Source organism: Orbicella franksi, chromosome 10 (assembly GCF_964199315.1).
Source record: "Orbicella franksi chromosome 10, jaOrbFran1.1, whole genome shotgun sequence".
In the NCBI taxonomy this organism is placed as follows: Eukaryota; Metazoa; Cnidaria; class Anthozoa; order Scleractinia; family Merulinidae; genus Orbicella; species Orbicella franksi.
The window spans coordinates 20262082-20283309 of NC_138154.1; the positions used below are offsets into that span (position 1 = coordinate 20262082).

General features: G+C 39.7%; 3 protein-coding genes across 6 annotated transcripts in view; 2 read left to right on the forward strand and 1 right to left on the reverse strand.

Moving 5' to 3' along the window:
* LOC145500760 (NACHT, LRR and PYD domains-containing protein 12-like) overlaps positions 1 to 7921 on the forward strand; it is a 29255-nt gene extending 21334 nt beyond the window's left edge. For both annotated transcript variants that reach the window (XM_081480285.1, XM_081480286.1), the window contains exon 4: positions 6019 to 7921. In XM_081480285.1, the coding sequence (XP_081336411.1) occupies positions 6019 to 6102 (84 nt within the window). In that variant the 3' untranslated portion in view covers positions 6103 to 7921. The remainder of the gene's footprint in view (positions 1 to 6018) is intronic.
* LOC145500761 (NLR family CARD domain-containing protein 4-like) overlaps positions 1 to 21228 on the forward strand; it is an 87713-nt gene that overhangs the window by 42082 nt on the left and 24403 nt on the right. The window contains exon 1 of one of the 3 annotated variants that reach the window (XM_081480289.1): positions 19260 to 20919. The exons of 1 other annotated variant lie outside the window; for it this stretch is intronic. The gene's annotated coding sequence lies outside the window, so the exon portion shown is untranslated. Of the gene's footprint in view, positions 1 to 19259; positions 20920 to 21228 lie in introns of those variants that run through there. One more of the 3 variants, XM_081480287.1, reaches the window with a different exon arrangement.
* LOC145500774 (guanylate-binding protein 6-like) overlaps positions 17399 to 21228 on the reverse strand; it is a 40386-nt gene continuing 36556 nt past the window's right edge. Inside the window, exon 10 of the mRNA XM_081480314.1 lies at positions 17399 to 17509. Within this exon, the coding sequence (XP_081336440.1) occupies positions 17438 to 17509 (72 nt within the window). The 3' untranslated portion in view covers positions 17399 to 17437. The remainder of the gene's footprint in view (positions 17510 to 21228) is intronic.

A 21228-nucleotide genomic window follows, 5' to 3' on the forward strand; every position in this document is an offset into this window, starting at 1 on the left:
GGGAAAGAGGAGTGACTTTCCTTAATTTGCCTGCAAAGAACAAAAAATTGCCAAAGAAGTGGTTCGAACAGCTACGTCGGGATGAGAGATTCATGCCAAAAAAACTCAAAAATGTGTATGTGTGCAACGCGCATTTCACAGACGACTGTTTCAAAACTGAACACCGATTTGAGCTTGTGGGTGGAAACACAAGAAGTAGGTCACTGAAAAATGCTTTCCGACAATTTTTCAACGGAAGGCCCTTGTAAAGGCACGCATTGCAAGCGAACGGCGCATCGCAAGGAACGAAAAGAGGTAGCTATCAGTTATACTTTTCATTTTTAAAATTGTTCGGCAGAACTGTCGTTGACTTGATTTGGTAAATATTATTTCTGCGCAAGAAATTGAAGCTCCTCGCTGGACGGGGACTCGAATTTCAAGAAAAAACCTTGGGGCCAGCTGGCCCCTAAGTTTTTAGGTTTGGTCACCAGCACAAGTATTTTAGTCGCCAAAAATTTTCAACCCTTCAGGCATAATATATTTTCACGAAAAGACGCTTAAACGACGTGAATCACGGGTTTTGCATGTATTTATCAGTCAGTTTGCCGCTTTTTTTCTATAATGACAGGGAAAATGGCTGAATGAAATTCAATTCTTCATTTACCAGTCTTACCAGTATTTATAAAAGAGCTTCCATGTTGCAAGCTTTGATTCATTATTTTTCGTAGGCTGACGCAAGGTTTTTCGTGTTTTCGTGTTCATTGATGCATAGCGACTGCACGCATATTTTCGGGTGAATTTATTAAATTTCTCAGGGTACCGTAGGAACTTCAAATGCCCTGCAGATTTCTTTAAAATTACATGTCAGACTAACCCGCTTCGGTTTTCTTTTATCGAAAAAGCATTTTTTCGATTTATAAATCTTGTGTGTGAGCCGAAAACTCAGAGCGTGTTTAATAATCGGCCTTGACAGCCAGGGAGGAGTTAAAATACTTACAAATTTTAAATGCTGTCTAATTTGATTTGAAATACATCGGAAGAAGTACTTAATTGTACATCAGTCCTATCTATGTATCGACAATTACCGATAACAAGTCCTGCTACAGCGAAATCCCATATCCGCATGTAAATAATATTTTGTCTGAAATGTGTTGCAATTTGTTTTCAATTTTATCAACACAATTTATCATTAATTAAGGACAGTTTTTTTTCATTCACATTATTTTTGGGAATTGCAGTTGCTAACGAAAGCAGTGCTACGGTAAAAAATGAAGCTGTAATCTTACTGCATGCTTTGTCAAGTAACGATGCCAGTAAACACGACACGTGCGATACGAAAAACACACTTGCAGAGTCAATTTTCCCTCCGCTGGTTTACGCATGTAAAAGTTGTATATAGTTTTTTATAGTTATTACATATGCTTAGCTTTCCAACAATACAAATTAAAATTCTCACAAAAAATCTTAGGTACTGTTAAGGAATGTCGTCAATTTCACATTTCACGTCAGAGACGTCGATTTCACTTCGCATCTTACATGTAAAGTCACCGCGTATTTCACAAGCTAGAGTCCACGTAGTCCATAAGTGTAAAAAAACCTAGGCAAACACGTAAGAGCACGAGCAAGAAGTATCCAAATCTTATGAGTAAAAACACAGACTTGCGAGGTGGAAAGCATCCGCCCGATTTAAACACACCATTGAAAACTCGTCAGTTTCTGTGATACCAAAACTCCCTCCGCATTAAACCGCCAGTAACATAAAAATGAAGACAAATCAGATCAAAAGCGCTAAACTGGGGATTTATTTAAGCCACCAGTTCAATTCTGAGAGCAATTTACAATTGAAAATAAACCTCCTCTTCCACTAACTGCGTCCATTGCAATTGTACTGCAAAATGTACCTTCCATCTTGGTGACCTGCTCCGGCTGTTCTCGGCAACAAACACGTTCTCTTTGCATCGGTATGGTTGCACATCTCTCACAAGTACACCACAGAGCATTTTCCAACCGATCATTCAATTCAACTTGATTATTATTATCACGCGGAATCACTAGCACGTTCTGGCTTCAAGAGCAGCCGTATACTAAAGCTCAAAAGAACAAACACACTCTCGGACGGAATGACGTCACAGATATGCGGCCTGGCCTTCAAGATCCTTTCAAAATGGCGGCTCCCAGTGTCGCACTTTTCACTTTTTCATTGGGATCGCATGCACTTCAGAAGCTAAATCAACGGTGAATAACTCAACTGTGAACTTTTCATTGGTGATAGAAAAAAATACACGGTTTTTGGAGTGACCTCCTTTAAATTAGTGCCCACTTATAGTTCATCAGCTGAGGTGCTTGTATGGCTCACTTTACGGGAACAAACGAAACTTGTATATTCTTAATATTTGACTATTAAGCATCATAAAAATGCATGATAGCAAGGATAGAACGGTAGCTTTCACTTTGTAAATCCAATTTTCAATTTACCCCCAATACCCTCCTTTCTTAGATGTTTCTTTTCTTAGAGGCACACGAATTTTTGCCTGGGCGTATATTTGGAATAATTAGTATCTTAGATATTATTTCAGTGTTGTCTGTAGTTGTTCAAGCTATCATAACGTCATAAATTACGTCACCATGGCCGCCATTTTGTTTTCCAGTTTATGTATCCAACCTCTATTTCGACCATCTGAAATAACTAAATTACCAATAAGGTGCTCCACATCACAGTACTAGAGATAACCTTTTTCTACGTTTAGTTAATCAAGCACACTACGCCATGAACCAATCTACAATAATTTGTGTCGTTCCAAACAGAGGGATCACTTTGTTGTGGCAATTATAGAGAAAATAGTGACCGAGTCACCGGCGTAAGAAATTTAACCTGGACCTGCCAAAACTTTCAAGTGAGACCCATACGTATCCCAACATTTCCGAGGACGTTCTGAAAATTTGCGATGTTGCATTTTACCGGTGCCATCCGCCAAACAGAACGCTGTCGCCAGTACATTTCCTTGCAAAAACTAAGAATTTGAAGAAGTGTACCGTCATTTTACATGGAATTATCTTTTCCGGCATTGGTTCGAATTTAAATATTTATTTTCAAGTGTGTAACTTCAGTAGTAATAGTAACTGGACCTCATGTCGTACAATTCAGAAAGTAATCGTACGAGTGAGTTCAAAATCGGACGAACGCGAAGCGCGAGGCCGATTTGAAATTACGTGCACGATTACCCCCTGAATTGTAAGACATGAGGTCCAATTTCTAAGTAATCGTATATATAACAAATTTCGGAATTAAAAATGTCTTCTGAATTTCTTTTCAGCGAAAAGGTTTATAGCGCTTTTCGTGAGTTAAAAAACTGTAGGAAACATTAAGAAAGAAGCCATTAAAGCGCGCGTAATTGACGTGCGAATGGCGTAGGCATCCAATTACAAAAAGTTCAAATTCGATACCTGTATAATTGGACACTCACGTGATTACCGATTTCGTGACAAATAGGCCCGCGGAGAACCAATCGCGATCGAGAATTTTGTTATAGATATGATTAGGACTATGATAGCTCAAACTTTTCACTTGGCCGTGATAAGTTTGTCCAAAGGCGTGTTTAGGCGTGAGATTGAATTATTTGGCCTGCAGCTACATGTCGGTGAGCTACAAAAGTCGGCAGAAATTTTGCACCTTTAAGAAATCCCTAACGGAATTTAGAAGGTGAAAGCTCTTTGTAGTGAAGATTGTCTTCATTCGTCGAAAGCATTTGGTCGTTGATGGAATTGACATCGTCACTCGTCATAGTGGAGGTTCGAAATGCGTTCCATGATTGGTTCACGCTTGTTTCTCGACACACGTTAAAACATATCACACACCAAAGGATACGTCATGTACCCAGGTCATGCAATAGAAACATCGAAGAAACTTCATGGGTAATTGTCATATCTTGTGCTATAAGAGGTGCTTGTCGTTAGTTTATGGGCTATCGTTATGTTTGAAGACACAACAAGAAGCTATTTCTCAGAGGGAAATAGTTTTTCGTTTCCGGAAAGATACTCAAAGTCTGAGAAAGGCTGGGGTTTTGATGATATTTTTGCGTGAGAAGTCCTGGGGTGAGGGGAATTTGTGTTCATATTAAGGCGCCACTTTGCGCCGTACTGATCTGCTCAGTTGCCAGAGCCTACGGTTTTTCGTCTAGACGAGGTGTAGTACTGATCGTATTGTAAACGAGAAAGGGCTAATTAATTTAATTTGTCTACATATGTATCAGTTTTTACAGTCAACACACTTCGAAATGCATTTACTTGTGATATGCCCAAGGGGAGGGGGGTACCCCTTACATCGGCTCGGCTTATGTCCAGCCTCAAAGCATAGAGTTTTTAAAGACATTTTGGTCAAAAGTAGAGTATCGATTTTGGTCATTTTGGTCCCAAACTAGGTGTGGTTTTTGCACTCTAGTCTTCAATTAGGTATGCTTTTTGGAAGAAGCTACTTCTTTCATCATTATCGATTAGACCAGCAACTAAAGCCATTCACAATACCATTAACATCATTCTGAACAAGGGAACTAAGGCAGGTCTGAAACAGGGTATTAATTTAAGAGTCAGGTCACAAATAGGGTAGAAAAATCGCAGATTTTGGTCTTAATAGGGTAAACCTTTAGGAAGCGAGCCGCACGGCCTCGCCAAATTTTTTTTATTTTTAAATTCAAATTATTGTGTGGGAGGCTAAATAAAGCTAAGAGGCAAAAGCATTCGACACATAATTTTTCCATTTCTGTGTTAGGCAGCACTTGATTCGAATGGATGCGACACTACGTTTTGTTGTCAGTGACATATTTTTCCTTTCAAAAAGGACGTCTTATGTGTGACGACAATTGTGCAGTTATTTCCCCGCTTTTGCTTCAATATTATGAAGCTAAAATACAAATGCTATCGGTGTTTTCATGAGAACCAGCTCTTCAAATGCCGCGGTACGTCAAAATACAAATTTTGTTATTTTCAAAAGCGCGCTCTTAGAAGTAAGGCTACTCGAATCGTGGCGGAGAATTTGACAAACTCAACTACATCTGGGAAATGTCGCAATATAGCAACGTTGATTAAAATACGTTATGATGAATTAGTTACCTTCCACAATATATCGTACCTGTAGAATCGTCCAAGCGCTCCATGTGCATGCGTGGTCTTTTCCCGTAAACAGTTACAGAAAACGGGCAGGATTGTTATTCCTGACAAGTTTTCTGATGGACCAAAATTATGTCGCCGTAGTTGTGATCTTAATGACATTTAATCAAGGACGGAAACAGATATCTTCGTTTCTCTAGAAAACATCGTTTCAGTCTGACTTGAACCATTTCAGTCGCCAACTATTTCTACCAGTATGACATTTTAAGTTCCTTTTGCTTCCGTGACACGAAATTAAATTTGGTTTCAACAATTTACTTTTGCTGAACATGTTGACCTTGTGAATTACAAGTGTTACCTTGATAACATTCATACTCACTATGTCAATAAATCACTCTGAAAAGGAAAACAGTACCATTTCTTTGTTGAACTAAACAAAACTAACTGCTTCCATCGGCTTAGAATATCGCATTGGTGGACAAGTCGCGTGGTGTGGCGGTGTCCCTTCCTATTAGAAGTCCATTTCGTAGTTTTCTTGTGTTATATTATAACGAGAAACGAGAGTTTCAATCGCAATTCCCCATTTTCGCACAAGGCAACAATTGAAATGCTGCAAATGCCACATTTTGTTGCGATGCACCGAATTTTGGCTGAGATTTTGCCACCGTATTTACATTAACGGCTACGAACTTAACTCTGATTGGATATTACCTGCAGTATGTGAATAGTTCACCCATGAACTGAAAACAGTACCATTTAATTTCTTAGGAAACGAAACAAAAATGCAGTCAAGGACAAAGAAAAGCCTGTGGCTTTTCCAGGAGGAAACCAATGTAGCTAGGGGAGTTGGCTTCAAGTCACCAAACAACTCATTCATGCCGAATACGTTTTTCAGTTCTAATTGTTTGTGTTTGCCAATTTTCTTTGCATCGATAGGTCCCCGAGAATGGTAGCTATCGACTGCGTACAGAGGCTGAATTAGAACAACGAGCTCGAGGTTACGCATTTGCTGATGAGTAAGAGATCAAATGGGAAGCAGAATCAAACGGTTAGATGCATCATAAAAGTTTCAATTTGTAATAAAGAAACCTGCAAATTATGAATTAAATTAGTTTACTCAAACGTTCTTCAAGTTACTCAACTGACCACCCTTGTGGCAATGGAAACGTTTTTATTCACCTCGATTCAGTGCAGTGTAGGGACAAGTGCCGTTTCCATGTAATCCTTCGTTGGAGTATTCGTTAAGTCTGATTTTCGTCTTAGAATCAACAAGTAATGAATGCTTCGAAAGTTGTCATGCCATCATGGCGCAATCAGTTGCTCCACAATAGACCATTTTACAGTTGTCTTGCTGGGTGACCTGGTCTTTCATCACGAGCCAGAGCTAACCGGAAGCTCAAAAATTCGCCAGGTCCGGTTGCTATGGGGTGAGGTCATTTATCTGTTAGGTTGCTGTCATCGCAAGACTTTTGCGGTTCTACTGTGGTTAGCGATAATTGCTTTCAGTGAGAGTAATTGTGTACAAAAGTAACCTGGTTATTTTCAGATATGATCTGGCCACATAATTGATATTTTATAATAAATTTTCATAACGCGGGAATATTGCGCGGTCATATATAAAAAAAAAGACTTCGACTTCGAATGAACCCGTCATCGGTCGTTGAAAACGGACACAAAACGAGATGTGCCTCTGAGTTAGAAGGTATGGTGTCTCTCTGACGCATTTGTGCGAAATTGAGCCAGTTTCCAATCGAATTTGCCTTGAGGAGTTGAAGAAGGCGCGTGGGTTTTCTTTTCACGGGAAGGGAAACAAAGGAGCTGCCCTGACTATACATTTGGATTGGTTTTCGCTTGAACCATAAAACAGTTGTTGAAAACCAAACGAAACCGCCAGCCACGATTGATTTATACATGAATTCATTCGCCCAAAAACGACAGAGAGAACCAGAAAGTGTTTTCAGGTTGCGCTGCCCGTGACCAACCTCCCAGAGCATCGAATCAAGACAACAGCTTCAAAACTCAACAAGTCAAACGCACCAAGTTAAGTCTTCCGATTAATATTTTATTTGTATCATAACTTACACCCATTGTCATGCTTTTAGATTGAATGGGGACTAGATAGCTACTAAAATGTTAAATCACTATTTTCATTCGTGGGTTAGACCCTAAACTGAAGTCCATGGTACACCAGTTTTCTGAAAGACGAATCCAGTTGTATAGTGAAATCACCATGTAGCCACATATTATAAATCCGCTCTGGTTTTCCCACGCAAACGTCCTCGCAGTATTTCTACGTTACCGAGTGCTACAGGATATTTTACAAAAACCACATAATTTTTCAGTAACGCGTGACACTATAGGAAACAAAAACAACAACAAAATCGTCCTTTTTCCCTCGCTCGTTCATATCATACGAACATGTGACATATCCTTTTTCTGGTTCATCCAAGCTAAAGTCCATGCAATACAGTTGCTGAGAGCTTCGGGATATGCAACAAAACCGTCATAGTTATTTTTCCGTCGTACGTGACATTATAGGAACATGTTACATATCCTTTTCTGGTTCACCCAGGCCGAAGTCCATGCAATACAGTTGCTGAGCGCTTCGGGATATGTAACAAAATCCCCTTAGTTATTTTTCCGCTGTGCGTGACATTATAGGAACATGTTACATATCCTTTCTGGTTCATCCAGGCTGAAGTCCATGCAATACAGTTGCTGAGTACTTCGGGATATGTAACAAAATCGCCATAGTTACTTTTCCGTCGTGCGTGACATTATAGGAACATGTTACATATCCTTTCTGGTTCATCCAGGCTGAAGTCCATGCAATACCGTTGCTGAGTGCTTCGGGATATGTAACAAAATCGCCACAGTTGTTTTTCCGTTATGCGTGACATTATAGGAACATGTTACATATCCTTTCTGGTTCATCCAGGCTGAAGTCCATGCAATACCGTTGCTGAGTGCTTCGGGATATGTAACAAAATCGCCACAGTTATTTTTTCCGTCGTGCGTGACATTACAGGAACATGTTACATATCCTTTCTGGTTCATCCAGGCTGAAGTCCATGCAATACAGTTGCTGAGCGCTTCGGGTTATGTGACAAAATCGCCACAGTTATTTTTTCCGTCGTGCGTGACATTATAGGAACATGTTACATATCCTTTCTGGTTCATCCAGGCTGAAGTCCATGCAATACAGTTGCTGAGTGCTTCGGGATATGTAACAAAATCGTCATAGTTATTTTTTCCGTCGTGCGTGACATTATAGAAACATGTTACATATCCTTTCTGGTTCACCCAGGCTGAAGTCCATGCAATACCGTTGCTGAGTGCTTCGCGATATGTAACAAAATCGCCATAGTTATTTTTCCGTTGTGCGTGAAATTATAGGAACATGTTACATATCATTTCTGGTTCATCCAGGCTGAAGTCCGTGCAATACAGTTGCTGAGTGCTTCGGGATATGTAACAAAATCGCCATAGTTATTTTTCCGTTGTGCGTGAAATTATAGGAACATGTTACATATCCTTTCTGGTTCATCCAGGCTGAAGTCCATGCAATACCGTTGCTGAGTGCTTCGGGATATGTAACAAAATCGCCATAGTTATTTTTCCGTTGTGCGTGAAATTATAGGAACATGTTACATATCATTTCTGGTTCATCCAGGCTGAAGTCCATGCAATACCGTTGCTGAGTGCTTCGGGATATGTAACAAAATCGTCATAGTTATTTTTACGTTGTGCGTGACATTATAGGAACATGTTACATATCATTTCTGGTTCACCCAGGCTGAAGTCCATGCAATACAGTTGCTGAGCGCTTCGGGATATGTAACAAAATCGCCACAGTTATTTTTACGTTGTGCGTGAAATTATAGGAACATGTTACATATCCTTTCTGGTTCATCCAGGCTGAAGTCCATGCAATACCGTTGCTGAGTGCTTCGGGATATGTAACAAAATCGCCATAGTTACTTTTCCGTCGTGCGTGACATTATAGGAAGATGTTACGTATCCTTTCTGGTTCATCCAGGCTGAAGTCCATGCAATACAGTTGCTGAGAGCTTCGGGATATGTAACAAAATCGTCATAGTTATTTTTTCCGTCGTGCGTGACATTATAGGAACATGTTACATATCCTTTCTGGTTCACCCAGGCTGAAGTCCATGCAATACAGTTGCTGAGCGCTTCGGGATATGTAACAAAATCGCCATAGTTATTTTTACGTTGTGCGTGAAATTATAGGAACATGTTACATATCATTTCTGGTTCATCCAGGCTGAAGTCCATGCAATACAGTTGCTGAGTGCTTCGGGATATGTAACAAAATCGCTATACTTATTTTTCCGTCGTGCGTGACATAATAGACACATGTTACATATCCTTTCTGGTTCACCCAGGCTGAAGTCCATGCAATACCGTTGCTGAGTGCTTCGGGATATGTAACAAAATCGTCATAGTTATCTTTTCCGTCGTGCGTGACATTATAGGAACATGTTACATATCATTTCTGGTTCATCCAGGCTGAAGTCCATGCAATACAGTTGCTGAGTGCTTCGGGATATGTAACAAACTCGTGATAGTGATTATTCCGTCGTGCTGTTTCCAGAATCGCTCGGCATTTCTCGTAAAGAATTACATCATGTACTCGAGATTTTTATCGCTCTTGAGAACTTTGACATAATTTTTGAGATAATTTCCTGACTGTCCATAACATTAACTGATTTTCAAAGTGTCGGTGCACATGATCTTCGAATTCGAATACTAGAAAATTCAGATTATTTTTGGAACCGCTAAGCAACAAACATGTATACAGAGAATACCCTAAACAGGTTTCAATTAGGCTTTCCGCGGAAAATCTGAGAACATTTCTGACTCTCGGACATTTCTGGGCTGCTGGGCATAGTCCCCTCGCTTAGTGAATAACAGTGATAACTGAGATTAGCGAAAACGTTTCATCTATACGTGCTCCGTAGCTTTACAAGAGTAAGAAATGTATCAAAAAGTCTAAGGTTTAAACTGGCGTTTGCGCCCCAGCCTAGAAAACACATTGTTTCAACGTCATTTTTTCTTTTAATCCAAATTCTTCACGTCAGTCGCGCGATTTCCCGAATCGCCGACTAGTAAAATGTTTTGTATCTTTCTGACACGATGGAATTGTCTTACAGTAAATTTAATTTCACACTTTAGGATTATGAAACATTCGTGCAAAACGTGACGCGTTTTGTGGAACATAAACGATCACCGACAGGGATATGATTACACTGGAATGTTGTAAGCCACTGGATATCCCGTGGAGATGTAGCACTTTTAGTCCTACATCTCCACGGGATCCCAGGTCTGTTTTTTGGTTGCTAAGAACGTCTGGCTCGTTATGCATGGCAGCGAGGCTGGAGTTGACCTTGTTTTGATATAGACCTCTCTGCTTTTGTCATGTAAATGCACCTAGTTAGCTTTACAGCAACTTGTTTTACACAACAAAAGCAGTGAGTTCTGTTTCAAAACAAAGTCAACTCCAGCCTCGCTGTCATTCAAAGTCGGGGTCATTGAGCAGACAACTGTAAAATGGTCTATTTTCTTTTCCTCGTGCCAGACCCCGCCGGCTAAGAGGGACAGGCTGCTCTGGGAATGAGAACAGGATTGTGTAAGATTGAAACGAAAAAGTTTTTTTAGATGGGCCATTCGAAAGTCATTTTATTGTTTTTAGTTTTCTTTTGTGCAAGTCACGTCCGTGAAATGTTTCATAAGGTGTTTCAGATATTTTCTTAACATTGCTTTCTGAAATAACTTTGCCCTACTTTAACCTGGTGAAAGGAATGGTTCAAATCACAAGTGGTGTATTGCGTTCGCACCAGATCGAAGCATGTTTAATATAATCACGAATGAAACATGTTTCATTGCAAAACGTGCACTAGGAAATGCTTTGCCCGAATCATGGTGAACACTTTTATTGTGAGCACGTGTAAAGCTACCTCACAGGGTAGTTTCGATCCAAGTCGAGCAAAATACCTAAAACGATAAAAACTTGGCAGCTAAGGGCTAGATCGAGGAGGGTGCAAGTACACAACTGAAGGAATTGGCAAGTGAGATTACAACACAGAATGAAAGCAACAAAAAGTTTTGAGCTCCATTTTCAGTAGCGCGTGTAATTATAAAGATTTGATGCAAGTGCCGTAAAACCTGCCAAAATTATAGTACCATACTCACTTTTCGTTGTCACATACAGTTGGACACAAAAACCTTTTTTGAGCGATACGAAAAAATTAAACCTAAGTTACCGAGTTGACACTTGTTTATTACTAAGTTGTTTTCTAACCAATGATATGGCTTTAATTATTTGGAGTTGATTTTAAGCGTCCTACGCCATCTTACAATCAGTTCGTTAGTAACGTGCACAGCCCCCGTCAAGATTGATGTCTTGTGATGTCTTTTGTAAGGCGTGGTCAGTCGGGTAATTAGAAGGTCGTTGTACTTGTGTCAAACAGCTATAAGAGTGTTTCCAAACAGATTAAAGATAAACCTGGTGATGTAATTAAACGTTGAGAATTTATTTTATAAAATTGTTGCTTATCAATTAACAACTGAGTCTGTACAGAACTTGATAGTACTAAATTGTAAATCATTTACTAGATGGTACATGTAATAGACCTTTCCCGCATTCCACTTCAGTGCGTACGAACAATAGCACCAGAGCGAGGTTGGGATGGACATTTTCGTATATTTGCTGTATTTTTGTCCACCCTGACCTCGACTCGGCGCCATTGTTTGTTGGAATGCGGGAAAGGTCTATTTAGGGTAGTGTACTTTTACAGTTTTATCATCCATGCATATATTTTGAATGGAGACATTTTTCATGAAACAGAGCAAATTGAAAATGATGCACTAAGCCGATCAGAACGCAGTATAGAGCATGTCTTGTCGGTTAGGCCAGGAAAAGTTACGTCAGTCAAATCACGAGTGGTTTGGGTTTTTGCAGCTGTATAACTGCTGTCTTTTTGGTTTACATCTGATTGAGCGAGAAAATGAATGTTTTCTAAGTGGTCAGATACGTTACGTTTATCAATTAACACTTGGTCTACGAATTGACAGATCATGATGCTACAGATGAACAGTAGTGTATCGTAATGTGGAGTAAATTAATGCAAAAGACTTTCAGTTGTAAATTTTCCTCTCACCGCGCTTTTAAATTTATTTTTTCGCGCGTCGTTTCTCGTGCTGCGCCCCAACTAAATGAACGCCTGGAAGAGGCTATCACAGACATGAATAGCAAGAATTGGTGCTCGTGTGTTTGAACTGTAAGTAATATTTTAGTTTTGTGTACAGACATATGATTTTTTGTAGTGTTAGTGTGCTAGAGGGAGATATATCATAAAACTCATTCTAACCGTTTAGTTCTCAGTACTAATCAGCTGCCAGCTTTTCCTTACCTGCTTATAGTCAATTGAACCAGACGGGTTATGAGAATGATTAAGCTGATCATACTCGCATTGACTTAAAACCAATTTTCCTCAAGGAGGATTATAGAAAATGTAAGAAAACAGTTAGCAGCTCTGAAATGGTTCAAGTTGACTAACAGTCTGCAAACCTCCCCAGCACCGTTTAAATCTGTTAGTTGTACGAAAATATTGAAGATACATTCAACTGTCAGTTTAGGGTTGTTTGAAGAACATGACTGCAGGTAGTTTGTAGCGGTATATTAGTCTTTCAGTTTGGATCCAGTGGTTAACTCAAAGAAGCCAGAGGAAAAAAAGGTTAAAAATGTACAGCCGTTTTATAAGGCCTCGTCCACACTACGTTGGAGAAATTTGAAAAGGCAACAATCATCGGTCATTTTAGATTTGTGTTTAAGGAAGAAATCACATAATTGTCGTGACGCCATCGTTTTCGAAAAGCTCCGTTTTCACAATGTTTTCCGTCCACACTAAAACGCAAAGCTGATGTTTATAAACTCCTCCGGTTTGAAGAGCGTTTTCGAAAAGCTTCGTTTTCGTGACGGATTAGTGTTGATGGTAGGCCTAAGCTGCGTTTTCGTGAGGGATTAGTGTGGATGGTAGGCCTAAGCTGCGTTTTCGTGACGGATTAGTGTTGATGGTAGGCCTAAGCTGCGTTTTCGTGAGGGATTAGTGTGGATGGTAGGCCTAAGCTGCGTTTTCGTGAGGGATTAGTGTGGATGGTAGGCCTAAGCTGCGTTTTCGTGACGGATTAGTGTGGATGGTAGGCCTAAGCTGCGTTTTCGTGACGGATTGGTGTGGATGGTAGGCCTTACCGTAGAAATAAAGCTGCGTTTTCAAATATCTCCGGCGTAGTGTCGACGGGGCCTTAGTGTGTTTGTTGAACCTTCGTTGATAAACATATGTTAATGTTATTCTTTGTCAGCGATAAATAAAGATGAATAAAAAATGTGCAGTTACATTTTGAGATCAAATTATTGTTACGAAAGAAAAAGTGTCCTTGGCAAATTAAGGGCGGCTATGTGGATAAGGATAATTCCAATGTTTCACGGTAGCCCAACCCTGTTTGAAACCCGTCCGTTCGGGTCTTGTCTATTTTTTTAAAATGGTGGTTCGAGATCTACTGTTCTGAAACGTTTACCAAAACGGAAGTGATTTCTGGGTAACTGAGAAAGGTCTGAAAGATGCAGTCGATTTCTGTTTTAAATCTAATACGCATGGAAAATGACATTTCACATTTCTGAAGGAGGATAAGGGCCTCTACAGACTACACATTTAGTTGTCGGCAACTAAATGTTATCGGCAACTAATTGTGCCCGATGTGAGCATTCCACACATTAGAGGGCATATAATTCATGGTAGGCCACCCATATAGTTGCCCCGCAGTTTGCTCTTATTTACTATTGTTTGCTTGCGGTTGGCATTTATGGGGTGATGAATATATGTGTCGAATATATGTGTCCTAGCATGAAAGTCTTCCCCATAAGAGTGTTAAGTGTCGACAACTATTAAAGCAGTTTCCCTTTTCGAAAAGGGAAACTGCTTAGACCCAGTCGGGGGTTTGTACAACTGTCTTCAATTCTCCGACCCTCCCTCGTATTTAAACGAGGCTTTGTAAACGCGGAAGTCCTTTATTGCTTAATTATAGAATTAGCGAAACTCTTGTGAGATTTTCGGAGAAGTCAAGACAGCTGTGGAAACGTCATTGACCTAAACAGTCACTCGTATTATATTCATATGACAAAAAAGAACGGAAAATGTTGCTATGCAAGAACGTGGAAGAACATATTAGGAACATGACCAAGAAACTCTTCCGAGTGGAGTGTTTTCTCTAACTTGGTCAAAACTGAAGTTTCCAAATCTACGCATACAAGACGTGAGTAATAAACTGTCTTGTACTATATCAAAATTGTGAAAATGCTGGGGTCGCCACGAAGCTCTTCGGAACGTCTCATAGGATTGGCTGAGAAAATGATATGAAAACAATAGTAACAATGGACCCTAGCCTCAAAATACACCTTTTGCTGTTCATTTACAGAAAACAAACATTCATTTGTGTCCAAATTTCTTTCATTATGGTCATTAAACTCTCATTAACACCAATATGACCTTCATTTGCGCGTAAGGAACGTTCAAGAAAAACATTTACATATGCATTAACATTCAAAATCATGCAAGGTAACAATCTTAAATGCGGTGAGACATACATTACCGTGTTTTCACCTAACGTTAAGAGAAAACAATCGCTCATTAGCGTAATTCTTTTGAACAGAATCTCGCCCAATTTTCCTCGAAAATTTGATTATAGAACAAGGGACCATATGTACTTTTTTCAAATCATAATTTCACAATCCTCGCCTTGCAGATATAAATTCGGCCACTTACGAAACTTTTTGCGTACAACTCAGAGGGCGCACTACAGTTTCCGTGTGACATACATGTACATGTACATGTAGTGACAGTTCGATTTGTCCAGAAATGCCACGAAGAAATAGAATCGCATTTGAACACCGCGAAAGGATAGTCGGGGCTTTTGAAGATGTCAACGAAGACTATTTACTATTTACTAGTGAGGCAATTGAAGGATAAATCGTTCAGCGAATTTGATATTCTATCTTTGAAAAATAAATGTTATTATGGCTGTAATGTTTGTCTCGCCGCATTAAAGATTGTTACCTTCATGGATATGGTTGCATAATAATGCAATTGATTGTTAGTTCTCATGCAAATTGTGTTATTGAAAGTCTTTTGTTGAAAACTGAATGTCGTAAAGTGTAAATGATTGTCGTTTCGTGATAACGAATTTTTTTTTTCCACCAAAATGAAAATACATTTACAGTCAATGAATGTCAGATGAAGGTATTGTTTTTCTTTTGATGATTTTGAATGTTAATGCATATGTAAATGTTTTTCTTGAACGTTCCTCACGCGCAAATGAAGGTCATATTGGTGTTAATGAGAGTTTAATGACCATAATGAAAGAAATTTGGACACAAATGAATGTTTGTTTTCTGTAAATGAACAGCAAAAGGTGTAATAGAGCTTCGCGCTAACAAGATCCAATGAAATTAGCGGTTCTAGAGAGCTTCCATGACAACAGAAATGTTAAGGCTGATACAGCAAAGGGTTTTCTTGTATCATACCCGGGATGAGAGGACAATGTTAGATTTGTAACGATATCTTGATAGCCTGGCCCGCCTAGACTAGCACTAGCTATCCGCAGGCCAGTCCAACTGTTAAGTATAAATTGGTGATTGATGTTTACGTTTGGCCTTTGTTTCTGAGGTCTTTAATCAATGACACTAAAACTGTACTGGTCGCTCTATGTTTATACTGTCTTAGAGAAACACTCAAGTATGTTTGGAAATATTGGAAAGCCCCCAGTCGCGCATTTTCTATTTTCTTGTACGCTGCAAAGGTCTTCGTTGCAATGAATTCTTCGTCTGATCCAGACAAGAACAGAAAAGCCAAGGACCTCTTGCATGTTTCCATGTAGTTTTTGTGAGCAGGAACGAACTAGTCGTATATTTTACTTACCTATCATCGATCACAACCTGTGTTTTTCAGTGTCGGGTAGTCGTAAGTAAACATTTACGCACCTGTGGGAAAGAGATACCTTGAGGGTAAAGTGTCTTTTCTAAGACGCAACACAACGGTCACAACTCTGTTAGGGTGATGGACTTACAAATGACATTTTTCAGACGTTAAGTTTGACACCAGCGCTACCCCACAACCACCCGAAGCGCAGGCTGGCAAAGTTTGGCAACGTAGACTAATTTGTAGAAAAATAATCTAAATGCCATCATAGCGTTTAATCTGTTTCTTTAAGATAACATTCAAGTCAGTTATACTACAGTACAAAGTAACTATAGAATCAACAACAACAACAACAGCAATAAAAGCAACATCTTTTATTTAAACACGATGGGTTTTAAAGCTAATATAGCTTATGGGGCGGTGTAAAAAATGTTTATAGGACAATAAAAATTTGAAAAAATGCAAAAAAGATATGAATAAAATCAATAAAAGACGAAATCACTGTCAATTTGGAGACCCATTTGTAAAAGCCTGCGGGGTGCACCACTGTACTCGTAACCAATGATAATTGAAGTCGTTACAAAATACGTGCTACCAGTGAAAAGGAAGATGCAGGCCAAACCGGATCAGATTTATTTTTAAGCTCATGGACGACTTATTAGGGTTTGCATAACGCTACACTTTGGTAGGGTAGCAGCTACTCCCGCCAAAGCCGGTATGACTTGCAGCGCTTTATCAAGGAATCCTGGCTTTTTAACCTCCTGCTGTCTGCTCTGATTCTGCTGCAGTTGTTGTTTCAAGCTCTCCATCATTTGCTGCATTTCTTCATTTGATTTCTGCATTTCCACAAGTCGTTGGTTCAATGCCTGATTTGCTTGCATAAAAGTTTGAGAGGTCATGGAACCAGAATGTTTCCCTCTAGAAAGAAAGTGCTGAAGTAAAAATGTTTTATTGCCACAAAATAATGATGGAATCATAAAATTTATAAACCACATCTAGTTGCTTGAAAGTAAAAATGTAAATAAGACTCGTGTCATTGTTTAGCAGTCATTCCTTGGGTTGATCTGCGTGTCTCACTTGGCGTTTCATATAAAATACTGCAGTGACGAGACGTGGTATGAACCAACATGACAGGAAAGCAAGTGTCACATCAAAATCAAAACTCTTCTTACGCCTATTCCTACGTTTTCCATCATTTCAGTTGGGAGAATTTCGCTTACAGGATGAGTTAACACAGGTCAGTTTACAACGTAAGATCAAGGAGATGACGAGGCTCTATTCTCATAACCCACATATTGTTATTTGATATTACTGAGGTGAGGAGAAGTTATGGCTACATCATTAGTGGGAATAATTGAACATCACATCACAGCTGTTTGTCTTACTACCACTTGCCGTTCACGATTTTCTTGTTGTAAACAAGCGTATTCCTCCTAACTTGAAAATAAGTATTCATTAAGAATTTTTAATGATTTGAATAGCCCATTTCTGAGTTGTCTTAAGTCTCTCTAAAAAAGCGAAGCCTGGTGCACAAGAATTTATATGAAAATGAGTTTAATTTGCATGTGAGTGAAATCCCATTTTCATATGAAAGGATGGGCACCAAGACTTGCTTTGAGAAAGAGGCTAAAGGTAGTTTGGAAATGGCCACCGCGCCTCCACAAATTATTTTCAGAGCACTCCCAGTTTCCGAAATCCCAGGAGGGTCTCACTTATCCTTAATCATCTCTTGCCTGGATGTAATGTTTACACAAAATAGAACAGAATATTCCTTATTTCATGTGTGAAATTTTAAGCTAATTTCTTGAATGTCTTTTTTCTGTCAAAACGCCAACAACACTTACAGGATGAAAATACAGCTAACTCAACTTAGGGCAAGAAGGTTATATTTTGAGCAAATCGTCTCCGAGAGAGCCGCGAAAGAAGCCGAGGCTGAAGAGACAGAAAAGATCAGAGTATCATGGACAAGCTTTCAAGTGAATTTCATTTATTGTCTGTTGCCCTGCGGTGTAAGTAAAGCATTAGTTTGTTGAATGAGTGGCCTGGAATGACTTTTTATAGTTTTAATTTAGGAGTGATACTCGTTTCAGTTCAACGAGATGTTGTGGACAATGTAACAGAGATCGAGGAGGACAAAAACAATAGACGTTTATTCACAACGACAACAAACGTCATACGAAACGAAAAGGTTACATTTGTATGAGCCATAAATTTGCAGACTGAACAGATACCACTGAAAATTTTCAAGAGGATATCATGATTTTGCCCAGCTTGTTAGGTCTTGTTAATGTGACATGATCTATCGTTTGTGAGAACCTTTAAAGAACTGGTTCTTTAAAGTGAAATCTCTCGTTTCCCGCTTCGTAAAATCCCTAAATCCCGTGCCCCGTTCATAATTAGAATCCCCAATTTCGCTCTCTTTTTCCTGCAAAATCCCGAATTCCGGATCCTCGTAAAACCTCTTGGAGACCCTCGCGGTAGGCTGATATGAATTTCACCATACAATCTCATAATAGAGTCAAACCTGTATTAAGCGGACCTCATATTAAGAGGGCAGCAGCACAAGTCCCATTTTCTCCCCCCAGATTTGCTTTAAAAAATACCTGTATTCAACGGGCACCTCTATCAAGCGGACACATGCGAGTAATATACGGATTCATACGAGTACACACGAGTAACAGACGGATACATACAAACACATACGGTAACATACAGGTTACATACGATTACGAATACACTGGTTACATACCAATACATAGAAGCAACATACGATGGTAGGAGGGTAATAAACATGAAATGTACCATTTTTCTTTTTACACTTCATTTTCACATGTACTTGCACACACGCGAGCGCCGGAAGTGCCACACACGCGCGCGTGATACATACATGCCCGTGTGCGACCCACACACGAACAAACCTGACCGTAACAGCACGCCACGCACACACCCCGAAGCTTTACAATGCTTCTGCTTCTAGGAAAATAATTCTATGGGACATTTGCGCGCGCTAAATCTTGTGTGCAATATCATATCGAAATCTGCGTTTATCGAAGGCGCAACGTCGCATTATATCACATCAAATTTCATGAAATTCCGTCAAATCTGCATACCCTATAAAGTGGATGTATTTCTCCCAGAATCAAACGCGAGGTTTTAGCTAGAGGCCCGGAGTGGGGGGGGGGGGGGGGGTGGGGAGTACTCCCTATATGGGCTATATAGGTATGTGCGCTCCCAAAGGTTATGGTTTTTCAGCCGTTTTGGTCATAAATAGGGTATCGATTTTGGCTGATTTTGGCCATTTTGGTCATAAATAGGATATGGTTTTTGCGTTCTAAGCTTGATATGGGTATTTTTTAAGAAGAAGCCACTTTTTCATCATCATCGAAAAGAAAATCGACAAAAGCCCTTCAAAAATTATGTTTATAGTAATGTAACATTGTTCTGAACTTGGGAATTAATTATAACGCAGGGTGAAACAGGATTTTGATTTAAGGGTCAGGTCATAAATAGGGTTTGAAATGTTTGGTCACGTCATAAATAGGGTAGGGAGTACCGCAGATTTTGGTCATAAAAGGGTAAGGGTTTTGGGAAGCAGGTCGCACACCCCCAGCCAATTTTTCTGGGAGTACCCCTCCCCCCGGGGCTAGCGGTTCGTAAGCAACTCGCGCCAGGCCAGGAGATTATCTCGCCTTATGAAATCGCAGACCAATGGAACAACAGGACCTCCTGGCGTCAATGACCATGGATCAGGATTTCCCGGGAAAAGAATCGCATTGCAACACGTTTTCTATCTCACTGTCGCTCGCATTGAAGAGAAAGACACTAAAACAGGCAAAAGCAGCCAAAAGTAAAAGAAAAACTCGCGGCAAGACAAGAAAAGCCAGCAAATGTACCGATAAGCACCGTCGATAGCGATTCAAAGTGCAGACAGCTTAAAGAGCCTTTATGGCCGTTAGAAAGGTGTTTTGTTTTCTTTCCTACATAAAAATGGGCCCTTTCTTTCTTCTTTGGGCTTGTTTGTTTCTTTTCCTCGGTCTAAGGAAGTTTATCTGTTTTGCTTTTTCCACTTGAGAGTAAGCGCAGAGGGCTTCTATTAACCTGCAAAGCAGGCGGATTAACGGGGCTAGCACCATACACGAGCACACCCTGGTTTATGCTCTACCGTCCCCTTGAAATGTCGACGTGGATCTATTGAGAAGAACCAGTCACAAACGAAACGATTCAGTTTATTGGTGCGAAAAAATATCTCGAGTTAGAAATGACGTGAAAACAATTATTCAGTTTCTATAACTACCAAGTGTCAAAAATGCGCTAATGACTCTTGACAGCTTGTTAATTGAGAGCTTATTCTGTAAAATCGAGTTCGCCGTTATGCACAAAAAGGAATCACCCTTGGGGGCTTTATTTTGTAAAATTAAAATGGGCAACAGAACCCTCATTATATCTGTGTCTGTTGCATTGCGATATAGTGCACCATTATTTTTGTTAATATACAGTTTACACTTGTTTGTTGTTTTTAAAACTTTCAATTACTCGCGTGACACTAAATTCAAATATGTCTGTTAAGTCACGCAATATCAGGGAACGCGCGGATGTAACTGGAAACGAGTTGGCTTCACAGTTTGCATTTTTTCGTTGTGAACTGCACCTGCGTTTACTGGCGGTCTGGGCGATAAACGAACTCGCTGAGAGTTGAGAAGATTGATCAGTGCGTTATCGAAGATATAAGTTGCCGTATTCACGGGTGGTTGGTGAAAACTTAAGCTGTGATTACCTGACTTGAAGTTCTGCCTCTCGCTCTATCTCTTCCGCATCACTGGATAGTCAGAAGAGGTAAGCATAGGTAAGCTTCGGTAAGCTTATGTTTTGATGATCGAAGCTCTTAAGTTCATTTTAAAGCCAGATTCTTTCTTTATCTCCAAAGCAACAAATATTTAGATTTAGCCGTACTGTAAACTACAACTTAGCAGGTTAAAAGTTCCAGAAACAAGATCTGCAATCAGACAACAAACACTTTCACTTTCGACTTGAGCTTATCAGCGGGACGTAACCAGGACGTAACATGTCGATCAAAGTCGATCATCGAAAACGTAGTCGATAAGTCGATAGTACTCGATGTTTGTCGATAATTGTCAATCGACAAGTTAAATTT